Source organism: Rhinatrema bivittatum, chromosome 2, assembly GCF_901001135.1.
Source record: "Rhinatrema bivittatum chromosome 2, aRhiBiv1.1, whole genome shotgun sequence".
NCBI classification, from domain to species: Eukaryota; Metazoa; Chordata; class Amphibia; order Gymnophiona; family Rhinatrematidae; genus Rhinatrema; species Rhinatrema bivittatum.
The window spans coordinates 131,804,521-131,817,161 of NC_042616.1; the positions used below are offsets into that span (position 1 = coordinate 131,804,521).

The 12,641-nt window shown below is 44.2% G+C and overlaps 1 protein-coding gene across 1 annotated transcript in view; it reads right to left on the reverse strand.

The window, feature by feature from the left end:
* WAC (WW domain containing adaptor with coiled-coil) overlaps positions 1-12,641 on the reverse strand; it is a 317,083-nt gene that overhangs the window by 43,809 nt on the left and 260,633 nt on the right. The window contains exons 10-11 of the mRNA XM_029588633.1: positions 8,490-8,638; positions 6,399-6,517 (exon numbers count right to left, since the gene is read on the reverse strand). Coding sequence (XP_029444493.1) covers positions 6,399-6,517; positions 8,490-8,638 — 268 coding nt within the window. The remainder of the gene's footprint in view (positions 1-6,398; positions 6,518-8,489; positions 8,639-12,641) is intronic.

A 12,641-nucleotide genomic window follows, 5' to 3' on the forward strand; every position in this document is an offset into this window, starting at 1 on the left:
TAAAAGGTTGCAGACCCCTGAATTATCTGAACATGATGCACAGAAACACTTAAAACCATAAGGTTCCCCTCTTAAGACATATGACAGCTAAAGATGGGATCTATGTGATCTTGAAAGATTCTGTTTTAGGTTGGTCCAATAAAAGGTATCCCAATCAGCATCGAAACTGGATTGTACACCAAAGTCCAGTAATGAAGATCAGCTGAGGTCCAATTAACAGAGGAGGTAATTTTCAAAGGATTTACGTACGTAAATGTAACATATTAGCAATTTTCAAAAGCCATTTACTGAGTACAACAGTTTTACTTAAGTAAATAAATGCTTTTTAAAATCAGGCCCTGAGGTTCTTACAATACAACAGGCACAATTAGGGAGATGTGTGAATGGGCTATTTCAGTAGCTGGATCCATTTTATGGAATAACATATCTGAACAGTTGTGTACTTTAACTGATGGAAAAGCCTTTAAGAAAATATAAAAAATGTGGCAATTTAAACTAGCCTTTGGGAGATCGGAACCTGTTAATTAGCAAGGGCTAAATATACTATTAAACAATTGGTGAAACTGAAGGAAAGAGAATGGTAGAAAATATGTAACTGTCTATATTGTTTATTAATGTTCTTATCCGATTATATATGTTTTATTGTGACTAGCCTAATCAACTGACCGAGAGGTTATGAAATGTTTTAAAATAAAAAAAATAAAACAAGCAATGGGAATTCACATAGACTAGATAGCAGAGTTGCATACCTGTAACAGGTGTTATCCCAGGACAACAGGATGTAGTCCTCACATATGGGTGACGTCACTGGACGGAGCCCTATCACGGAAAACTTTCTGTCAAAGTTTCTAGAACCTTTTCACTGGCACACTGAGCCCACTGAGCATACCCAGCATGCCATGATCCCTCGAGCCACAGGGGTCTCCCTTCAGTCTCGTCTGTAGCAATATGTGTGAGCAAAAAATAAAATAATAAAACGTTTCGGACCCAACTCCGCGGGGTGGCATGTAGGTTTCCTGAAGACTACATCCTGCTGTCCTGGGAGAACACCTGTTACAGGTAAGCAACTCTGCTTTATCCAAGGACAAGCAGGATGATAGTCCTCACACATGGGTGATTAGCAAACTACAGACTGACTCATGTTTGTTTTGAACCAACTGTGTACAACTTGTGAAACTGGCACAACTGGTGTGCTGTTGGGTTGCCATTGCTCGGAGTACACTTTTACTCGTCCAAGGAGAGAAAGGCCTGCTTTTTCATAGCAGAAGTCTATACAATCTGCTAGCCAGTTAGAGAGAGTTTGTTTGCCCACTGCCATACCTGGTTTGTTTTTGTCAAAAGAAACAAAGAGCTGGGTGGATTTTCTATGGACTCTAGTGCGGTCTAGATAATACGCTAGTGCACGTTTACAGTCCAAGGTGTGTAAAACTTTCGCCCTGGTGAGAGTGAGGTCTTGGAAAGAATGTGGGCAAGACTATAGACTGATTCAAGTGGAAGTCAGTAACGACCTTGGGGAAGGAATTTAGGGTGAGTATGTTACAATTGCTTGTAACTCACTAACTCTTCTAGCAGATGCAATAGCTACTAGGAAGAGAACTTTCCATGTAAGAAATTTAACATTGCAGGAAACTTTGGGCTCAAAGGGAGAACGCATGAGCCTTGCTAGTACTACATTAAGGTCCCATTCTGTGACTGGTGGCCAAAAAGGGGGTTTTAGTTGAATTAAACCTCTCATAAATCTACTGGCAAGGGGTTGCGTTGATATCAGGGCATCCCCTACTCCTTTGTGGTAAGCTGAGATAGCACTTAGGTGTACCCTTACCGACGAAGTCTGGAGACCAGAATCTGAAAGGTGCCAGAGATAGTCTAATAAAGATGATGTGGGGCAGGAAAAGCGTTCAATACTTTTCTGCGTGCACCACGTGGTTAATCTTTTCCCTTACAATGATAGGATTTTCGTGTGGAAGGCTTTCGTGAAGCTACAAGCACTTGCGAGACATTAGTTAAAAGATTGAGTGGTTGCAGGATCAAGCTTTCAACATCCAGGCTGTGAGGGATAGGGTCTGAAGGTTGGGATGGCGCAACCTGCCCTGGTCCTGAGTTATGAGAGTGGGTGCTGAGCCCAGGCGAATTGGTTCTCTGATCGAGAGGTTGAGAAGTATGAGAAACCATACTTGTCGAGGCCAATAAGGGGCTGAGTATCAATGACCCCTTGTCTTGTTGTAGCTTCATTACAGTTTTGCTATGAGCAGTATCGGGGGATAGGTGTATAAGAGGCCTGAGTTCCAGGGACGAGCAAAGGCGTCCATTGTTAACTGGTTTCTCTGCTTATGTAGGGAGCAGAATCTGTCCACTTTGTGATTCAGTTCGGAGGCAAAGAGGTCTATCGTTGGTTGACCCCAATGTTGAAAGATTCTGGTTGTTACCACCAGATCCAGGGTCCACTCGTGGGGATGGAACTGACGACTGAGGCGAATTGCAACTATGTTGTGTATGCCTGCTAAATAAGTGGCCTGGAGAAACATGGAATGTGTCAGGGCCCAGTCCCAAATCTGCGTGGCTTCTTGGCAAAGGAGATAAGAGCCTGTACCTCCCTGTTTGTTCAGGTACCACATGGCAACTGTGTTGTCTGTTTGTATGAGAACAGTCTTGGGTGAAAGGCAGTCCTTGAATGCATATAGAGCATAACATATAGCTCAAAGCTCCAGGAAGTTGATTTGAAATGTTGCTTCGAGTTTTGTCCAAGTACCTTGAGTCTGAAGATTTTCTATATGTGCTCCCCAACCTAACCATCTGTAGTTAAGGTTACTTGTGGAACTGGTTGGTGGAACGGTAGGCCTGTTAGCAAGTTGTTCGTGTGTGTCCACCACAGGAGAGATGAACGTAACTAGTGGGTTATTTGAACTGGAGATGATAGTGTTTGAAAAGCTTGGAGCCACTGTGATCTCAAAGTCCATTGCGTCATTCTCATGGCTAATCTGGCCATAGGGGTGATGTGGACCATGGAAGCCATGTGGCCCAGAATTGTTAGAAACTGATGGGCTGAAGCTGTTTTATTTGCACACAGAGATCTCGCTAGTCCAGAGTGTGTGTCTGCGAGGTCTTTTGGTAGGAAGGCATTTGATACGGTGGTGTTCAACTCTGCTCCGATGAACTGTAGAAGGCGAGATGGTATGAGGTGGGATTTTTGGTAGTTGATAAGAAATCCCAACGAGTGAAGCAGATTGATTGTGAGCTTGAGAGAGTTGAGATCTCTGTTTCGACTGGTTCTTGATGAGCCAGTCGTCCAGATAAGGAAAAACGTGTATGCTTTTCTTATGTAGATGGGTCGCAGCTACTGCTAGGCACTTTGTAAATATGCGGGGTGCCGAGGCAAGTCCGAAGGGCAGAACCTGGTATTGAAAGTGTTGATGATCCACTAGGAAACGCAGGTACTTGTGATGAGGTGGGAATATTAGAATGTGAGTGTAAGCATCTTGCAGATCCAGAGAACAGAGCCAATCTCCTGTTTGAAGAAGGGGAAGCATGGTGCCTAAGGACACCATCCTGAATTTTTCTTTTCGCAGATATTTGTTGAGATTTCGGAGGTCTAAGATGGGGCGGAGGCCTTCTGTTTTCTTTGGAATGAGAAAATAGCGGGAGTAGAATCCTCTGCCCTGCTGAGGGTGGGGAACAGGTTCCACAGCCCTGGCTCTCAGGAGGGTGGATAATTCTGTTTCTAGAAGAGTGGTATGATCTTTGTGTACCCAGAGGCATAGTACCCATTGATCTGTGGTGATGTTTGTCCAATTGGGTAGAAAATAAGAAACCCGGCCTCCAACTGGTAAATTTTGATTTGGGTTTATGGAGAGGCTGCTGTTCCCTGGGAGTTTTTCAAAACCCAGATGCTTGGCCTACCTGTGGGGGAGGCTGAGGTCTGGATGCTTTTGGCTGCCTGGGATAACCTCTTTGGGATGGCCTTGTTCTCCCACGAGGAGCTGGTGGATAATACCTGCGTGGTCGATAGAATGGCTTTCTTGTGTCTTTCCTAGATTGGTGTGTCTTGCAGAAGATGGAGTTTCTGCAGTAATTATGGATAGTTGGTGCAGAGTTTCGTTATGATCTTTAAGTTGCGCAACTGCATCTTGCACTTTTTCTCCGAATAGGTTTTCACCAGTGCAAGGAAGGTCAGCTAATTTTTCTTGGACCTCAGGCCTGAGGTCGGAAGCCTTCTGGCACTAATGCCAGTTGCTGCCATTCTAGAGGATGTCTCAAATGAGTCGTAGGCCGCACGTACCTCGTGCTTCCCAGCCTCAAGACCTTTATGTATGATGGCACTGAGGGTGTCCTGATGTTGTTGTGAAAGAGTTTCTGATAGTTCTTGAATCTGCTTCCACAAATTTTATGGTATTGTCTCATGTATAATTGGGTATGAAGCAATTCTTGATAAGAGCATGGAGCCTTGGAACATTTTACGTCCTAAATTGTCCAGAAACATTTGCTCTTTGCAAGAAGGTGTAGATGAATGTGGATGGATTCTCTTTGATCTTTTTTGTGCTGACTCTACCATCAGTTTGTCTGTTTACCGATGGAACAGAGCAGGGATGTTCCCAAAGTCGATGTTGGAGGTCAACTAGGACTTCATGTATTGGTATAGCCACTATCTCTTTGGGGGCATCCATGAATTGGAGGACCTCCAAAGTCCTGTGTCTGGTGTCGTCTTCTGTTAATAATTGAAAAGGAATTGTGTCTGACATTTCCTTTATGAAGTTTGAGAAGGAGAGGTCCTCAGGTGGTGACTTTCTCCTTTCCTCTGGTGGAGATGGGTCTGATAAGATTATTTTCTGTAGAAGGCTCAGTATCTACATCTTCACAGGTATCTGACAAGGTGTGTGGTTGAGGACTGGGAGGAGGGATGAAGAATGGCATCGAAGGATGTAAAGTCACTGATGGATCCTTCGATGGTTTTGGCTGATACTTCGGTGGCATCGATGGAAGAGTCTGACAGCTCGGTCCTGACGGCCTCGGCGACTGTGGGTCAGAGTTCGTGCCTTCTTCATCCGAAGATCTAGGAATTGGTATCTGTTTTGGATGCTTGGTCAGTGCCTTCGGCATCGATAGCACGGGTTGCGTCGGTAGGGCACTGATCAGTGTATCGAGGCTGGTGAGCAGAGATGTGAGAATCGATGTCTCCGGCATCGGTGGTGGTGTGGGAACCAGCACTGGTGGATGTAGTTCTCGAAGGGCATCAATGACTGCCTGGTGGATAAATCCATCCCGTTCCTCCCGTATAGCTGATGAAGACAGAGCAGCTATAGGGGGTGGCAGAGTAGGCGGAACTGGCTCTTCCACAGGTTCCTGTGGTGGCACAATACCCGGCACCGATATTGGTGGGGATCGCCTTGGACTTTGTGGTGTCGAGGGCGTAGACGGCTCCTCTAACCTAGTCCTCTTCGGGGGCGGCTCGATGGCCATCAAAACTGCTCCGGAAACCGAGCCGGCACCAGGTGTGAAATCCCATCGATGCTTTTCTCGGTGCTCGGTTCTCTTTTTCTCTAGCATAGAGGTAGATCTGGTCGATGACTTTGATGGAGTCGGAGACAGGTGGTCACCACTACCTTCAAGTATCCGGTGGGTCTTTATTACCACTTTTTTAGATATTCCCGCCGGTGAAGCTGCGTCAATGTCGAAGGAAGTAACTATTTTGAACAAGCTTTCCATTTTTTCCAGGCGGGCCCCGTCTGCTTTTAGCTGTCATTTCGGCGCATTGAGGACAAGAAGAAACTTGTCATGAGGGTCGGTGACCAACATCGTACGAGGGCAATTTGGGTACTTTTTAAACCCGGTTACCATGGTGACAAAAATTTAAGGCTGGACAGCCGTCGACGGCCTTCGGGCACAGAGGGACAGTGAATGGTATCGACCGCAATAAATGTTTTACTCACCGATCGAAGAAATGGAATTAAAGTGGGAGACCCCCTAGGAGGGGATAGTTTTTTTGGGGAAATTTTAATACTTTTTCCGTGAGGAAAATTGTGTGAAGAATCACACAGCGCTCCTAACCGCAAGGCTAACTGCAGCGTGGAGAAAAAGAGACTGAAGGGAGACCCCTGTGGCTCGAGGGATGCTGGGCATGCTCAGTGGGCTCAGTGTGCCAGTCAAACGTTTCTAGAAACTTCGACAGAAAGTTTTCCATGATAGGGCTCTGTCCAGTGACGTCACCCATATGCGAGGACTATCATCCTGCTTGTCCTGGGATAACATTAGATCATAAATCTGCAAGGCAAAATGACTTACAAACAGTTTTAAATATCATCTTGTTTGTTTTTTGAAGAGCTTTGAAAATGAAATTTACATTATAGACATGAGCATTTAAACAAAACCACAACAGCAACCAAAAGAAAAGTATGATAACATACGTGGAGCGCTGAAGACTTCGAGGAGAGGCAGGCTCATGTCCTGACTGCTTGTCAACAGCTCCTGGCTGCTGAGGTACTGACTGGGTGGATGGTCCTTGCTTTACACCTACTGTGCTAACCTGCAATGTAAGAATATTCTGTGTTACATACCTCAAATACATACTGTATTTTCGGATATATAAGCGGCACCAGTGTTTTAGTCGCACCCCTCCATAAACAGCGATGTGCCCGAAAAAAGTTTTTAGATAAGTCACACCGGTAGATAAGATGCACCTGTTTGTCCTCCGTGAAGAGATAGCAGCTGTGAATGCTAATAACGGCTATGGAATCTATGCTAATGACAGCTATGGTGAGTCTGCAGAGTGGTTTTCGTTCGGAAGGGTCACGGACGTGCTGATGGTAGGGGAAAGCGGCTCGTGCCGGAAATGAGTCTGCTGAGTGGCGTTCGGCTGGTGGTATGGAGGGGTCACAGACGTGCTGATGGTAGGGGAGCGAGTAAGAACAAAATCAGCAGAGAAGTTGCACCGATGAAATTAGAAAAAGTGACATATCTGAAAATTCAGTACTTAATGTAGATGATAATGGTCTAAATCAGTGGTTCCCAAACCTTGTCCTGGGGACCCCCCAGCCAGTCAAGTTTTCAGAATATCCACAATGAATATGCATGAGAGAAAATGTGCATTCACTGCCTTCATAACATGCAAATTTTCTCTCATGCATATTCATTGTGGATATCCTGAAATCCCGACTGGCTGAGGGGTCCCCAGGACAGGGTTGGGAACCACTGGTCTAGATAGTGCAAATTATTTTAATGAAAAGAATTTCTTATGCTAGGATAAAAAGTAAAATGCAGATGTCTAAAAATATAGTGCACCTATTTGGCAAAAACATTTTTAAAACACTACCACAAAAAAATAAAGCTTCAGAAACAGCTTATTTAATATGCTTAAAATGTTTTATGGTGGTTTTACACTGTTTCACTAGCATTTGTTGTACCTAGGTTCTCCTTTCTATTAGAAAGCACTTACATAACTTCTGAAACTTAACATTAGGAATGGTTCTGCTTTTGCTCTATCTGCATCCTACTTAACACACAAAAAGAAATAATCTTTTATACCTGACACCTATTTCCCTCACCCCCCCCAAATTTCACTTTACTTTCAAGATGGCATGACTGGGCAATACAGAGTCCTTTGCTGGCAAAGGATTGGACAGTAATGTCTGAAACTAACCCTGAGCACCACTCTTCTGCTAGAAGAGTCTCACCACACAACAGTAACAGCCGTACCTTCCTCTCCATCTTCTTCACGGCACTTCTGAGTTCTCTACCCCAGAAATGAGACTCAAGTCAGAGACTCTTGCACCAAGCAGTAACAGGACTGGACACTTCTCTTTATAGCATATTATGCACTTATCAGTAATACAAAACATGTATTAAAAAAAGCATCATGAGCATTTAAATTCAAAATCTTTGAGTCTGATTTTTTTTTTTATTGGATAAGAGCAACCATTCCATAAGGTTTACATGAGAACAATGTGAAGTAGTTGCCCAGATCATCTAAAAAAAAAATATATATATATTAATCCAATAAATTCAGCTTAATTTCCCATTATATTAAACAAAGCATGGAACAATTTAAATAGTGAAAGTTTAGGATGTGAAAGCTCCTAGAGTCTTATATTCAGATGTTTGGGCTCATGATTTATCATATTTTTTAACCACTTCCCCAGATTTGCTCTGCAATATCTTGTCAATCTGTTAAGCTCAACACCAGTTTAACCCTCCCATCTCCCCTACTTAGGAATGTATAAACTAGGGCCTGCAGAATCAATACTGATGAGTTACAGTAATTTTTTGGTTTCCCTCTAGCAGCTTCTACTTAGCAACCCTGTAGTAAGAGATCTCATTTGCTGTCGCTCTTCAATTTGACACCAGGTGTTACTGCAAATATACTCGATACTATTCCCCCTTCACTGTCTTCTCAGTCCAACTAGTTCATGATATGGTGCGGCAGGCTTTATGCATCAATTTTACATGGCAGCACCCATCAATGGGGTGCCATCCTTACAGGGAACCATAAAATATCATACCTTTGGCTGGGATGATACAGATGGTGTATTTATCAAGGTTTTAAGAGGAACGGTGTTAGTCTGAGGCGTGCTTATCCTTGGAGATACATATGATCTTGGTGATGAGGCATCAGATGTTAAAGACATTGGAGACTGATTGGACTGAGGAGCTGCAACAGAAATGGTTTTGTTCCAGGCAAATTCAAGTAACCCAAATACATAAACATTTTCAGAAAGGGTTTAAACTGTGAAAAAATCCCAAAGTCAAGAGTGTGTCTACTATACTTCTAATGTGAAAATGATAGCATTGTGCTAGTGTTTTATCTATTATATAATATTTTTGTTCTAATTTTTAAAAATGCAATGAAATAAAAATAAAATGGCCAGAGGAAATCATTTTCTTAACAGTTTATTGCTCATAGCCAATCTATTTGATTTAGACGTGGCAGAAAGGTGTCTAAAAATCCACCTTGGAACTTCCTTTTTAGGTTTAAAAAGAAGCAGAACAAATGTAAAACTTGTATTTGCCAATCATTAAGGTTTCAACCTTATTTTTTTTAAATAGGTACGTTTAATTCCCACAGGTCTAAAATAGGTCTAAATTCTCAGGTTTTCACAGGATCCAGGAAGTACCGTATTTTTCGCTCCATAAGACGCACTTTTTTTCCCCCAAAGGTGGGGGGAAAATGTATGTGCGTCTTATGGAGCGAATATAAAAAAAAACCCAAACAAAAATCTAACAAACACCCCCCCCCCCCCCCCCGACTCCCCCAAGACCTGCCGACTTAATTTCCTACAACCCCCCCCCCCAAGACCTGACAAATTAATTTCCTGCAACCCCCCACCCTCCTGATCCCCCAAGACCTGCCAAACGTCCCTGGTGGTCCAGCGGGGGGTCCGGGAACGATCTCCTGGGCGTGAGCCGTCGGCTGCCAGTAAACAAAATGGCGCCGACGGCCCTATGCCCTCACTATGTCACTGAGACCGACCGCTGCTATTGGTCGGTCTCAGTGACATAGTGAGGGCATAGGGCCGTCGGCGCCATTTTGTTTACTGGCAGCCGACGGCCCTATGCCCTCACTATGTCACTGAGACCGACCGCTGCTATTGGTCGGTCTCAGTGACATAGTGAGGGCATAGGGCCGTCGGCGCCATTTTGTTTACTGGCAGCCGACGGCCCTATGCCCTCACTATGTCACTGAGACCGACCAATAGCAGCGATCGGTCTCAGTGACATAGTGAGGGCATAGGGCCGTCGGCTGCCAGTAAACAAAATGGCGCCGACGGCCCTATGCCCTCACTATGTCACTGAGACCGACCAATAGCAGCGGTCGGTCTCAGTGACATAGTGAGGGCATAGGGCCGTCGGCGCCATTTTGTTTACTGGCAGCCGACGGCCCACGCCCAGGAGATCGTTCCCGGACCGCTCCTGGACCCCCGCTGGACCACCAGGGACGTTTGGCAGGTCTTGGGGGGGTCAGGAGGGTGGGGGGTTGCAGGAAATTAATTCGGCAGGTCTTGGGGGGGTCAGGGGGGTGGAGGTTGTTAATTTAAAGGGTTGGGATGGGGGGGGGGGGGTGTTGGGGGTTCCCACAGAAAGAAAAATTTTCTGATCTGGGGAGTGGACCGAAATGGCCCTCCCCAGACCCGAAAACAAAATGGGGAGAAAAAAAAAAACTATGCACTCCCCTAATTTGCTCCATAAGACGCCCAGACGCAGAGCCGGTTAGCACAATTTTTTTTTTTTTAAATTTTCCCCCTCTGAATCCTAGGTGCGTCTTATGGTCAGGTGCGTCTTATGGAGCGAAAAATACGGTACCTGGAGTAAAAACCCAGTCCTCTCTCCTGCAGTTTGACCACATGATCCTGCAAGGAGGAAAAACTTGCAACATTAAGAGATTCTAGGGTAGAGTGGGTATAACTACCGTTCCAGTAATAAAATAATGAGGAGCTTCTAAAAGGAGTAACCTGTAACATCCTTGATGATCTAGCTATCTAAGGCATGAACACCCTGTCCTGTTTCGTGTTGAACTGAACATCGAGATAATCCAGTGACTGAGATGGCTGAAGTGTGCTCTTGGCCAGGTTCATGACCCAATCTAGCTCCTGCAACAAGATCACTTTGCATGAGACCCAGAGGCTCTCTTCCAGACTCTTGGCCCGAATCATCCAGGTGTCCAAGTACGGGTATACCAGGATCCCATCTCTTATCAACTCCACCACCGCCACCACCGTAACCCTAGGAAAAAGTTCTGGTAGCGGTGGCCAAACTAAAAGGTAGTTTGGTCAAAACTGATAATGACGTCCCAAAACTGCGAAACGTAGAAATAGTTGATGCTCTAGTCAGTTGGGACTATGCAAGTAAGACTCAGAGATCCAGAGACATCAGGGATTCCCCCGACTGTATCGCCATTATCACTAAGCGCAAGGTTTCCATGCGAAAACAAGTCACACGCAAATGACGGTCAACTCCTTCGAGATCCAGGATGGGATGAAAAGCGCCTTCCTTCTTGGGCACCACGAAATAAACAGAATATTCCGCCCCAGAGTGGCTGTTCATCAGTCTGTGAGCCATCTTGAACCTCTCTTACCTTTTCTAAAAGCTGGAGTTGAAGTAATTAAGGCTCTTCAAAACTGGAAGCTGTTTGTATCTGGTACTTTGCATCATCATCTGCCCCACTGGGTAGGGAAGGAGGGGTTAGTAAGCGGCATTTCATAGACCTTCAGTTTTAACTCCTGTAGGATCTGGTGACCTACAACTGTTATATTATCTATAGGAATGGTAAGATATTTTAAAAGCCTCAGCACAGGAGCTCTAGATTCCCCTTCTACTTTTAAGTTAAAGGGAACAAACTATGATATATTTCTGATCAAGATAAAGAAAGATGTTCAGGATAAAAAGTAATCCTAGATGGAGGCAGCAATGGGCCAGATGGTAGATTGGGAGAGTTATCCAGGTTAAACTGTAACCCTATGGATTCAAATTCTTTTCTCAAGTGTTATCTGACAGTCAGATTCTAACAAAGGTGGGGAAATATGTGACACCAATATATGAGAGGGCACCTGCTTTTTCCGATGTATGCTTCTAGAAATCATTTAATATGGCACTGGAGAAGATGCCTTCCTCGGAGGTTGAGTGACTTCTGTGTGGCATGGCTGGCACCAAGGAGGTGGGTAGATGTTTACCTTTTGGTGATGAAATATATTGAAATGATTCTAGGACAGGTTCAATCTGCATTGCAGCAATGATCACTGAGGCTGAATGAACGTATCGATTTAAGCTGAAATTTAGCTAGATACCAAGTTGGGAGGTCATGTATATATTTATCTAATTCTTGTTCATATACCACTCTTTGTATCAAGTCAGGTATAGCAGCTGGGGAAGGAAAATCATGCCTAACTAATGACGACATAATTTGTACAGAGGGTGATGCTGGCAAGTTTGGTGGGAAGTGAGGCGGCGTTACCAGTGGACAAAACCAAAGAACTGACTTGATGTCAAGCACTGAAGCCAGAGCCTACTGCTCAACTTCAACAGCTCTCACTTTCACACTAAATCTTGCATGACCTTAAAAGGGAGTCGAAGAAAACTGATGAATTTCAAGATGTCTTTATGCTGTCTCCCATTTGACTCCAAAGAGATGGCAGCTACCTCTGTGGTCAAAGGATCATTCAACAAATGTGTTGAGGATGACGCTCTTAGTCAAAGCTTTCATTGTCAACAACTGATGTTGACACTTTCGGGTTTGATGACAATGAGGGGTTCCGAATATTCTGGAAAATATCCTGAAGTTGAACTACTCTGAATTTTATGGTACAAGGAGACATTTTTGAACATATTAAACAATCTGATGCATCATGTTAAAATCCTAGGCAACACATACACTGAACAGATACGGGCACTATTTAAACCTGGTGAGATTTATTTGTCAGCCGAAGAGGAAAATGTAGTCCAAGTCAAAAGAAAAAATTTTGAAAATTTGAAAAATGAACTCTACAACCAGTTTTGTGGTATAAAAAAACAAAAACAAAACAGAAGAAAGCAGAGTTTCTTAAGTGTAACAGGTGCTCTCCTAGGTCAACAGGATGTTAGTCCTCACACATGGGTGACATCATTGGATGAAGCCAGACACGGAACTTTGATCTCAAAGATTCTAGAGCTTTCAGCATGCC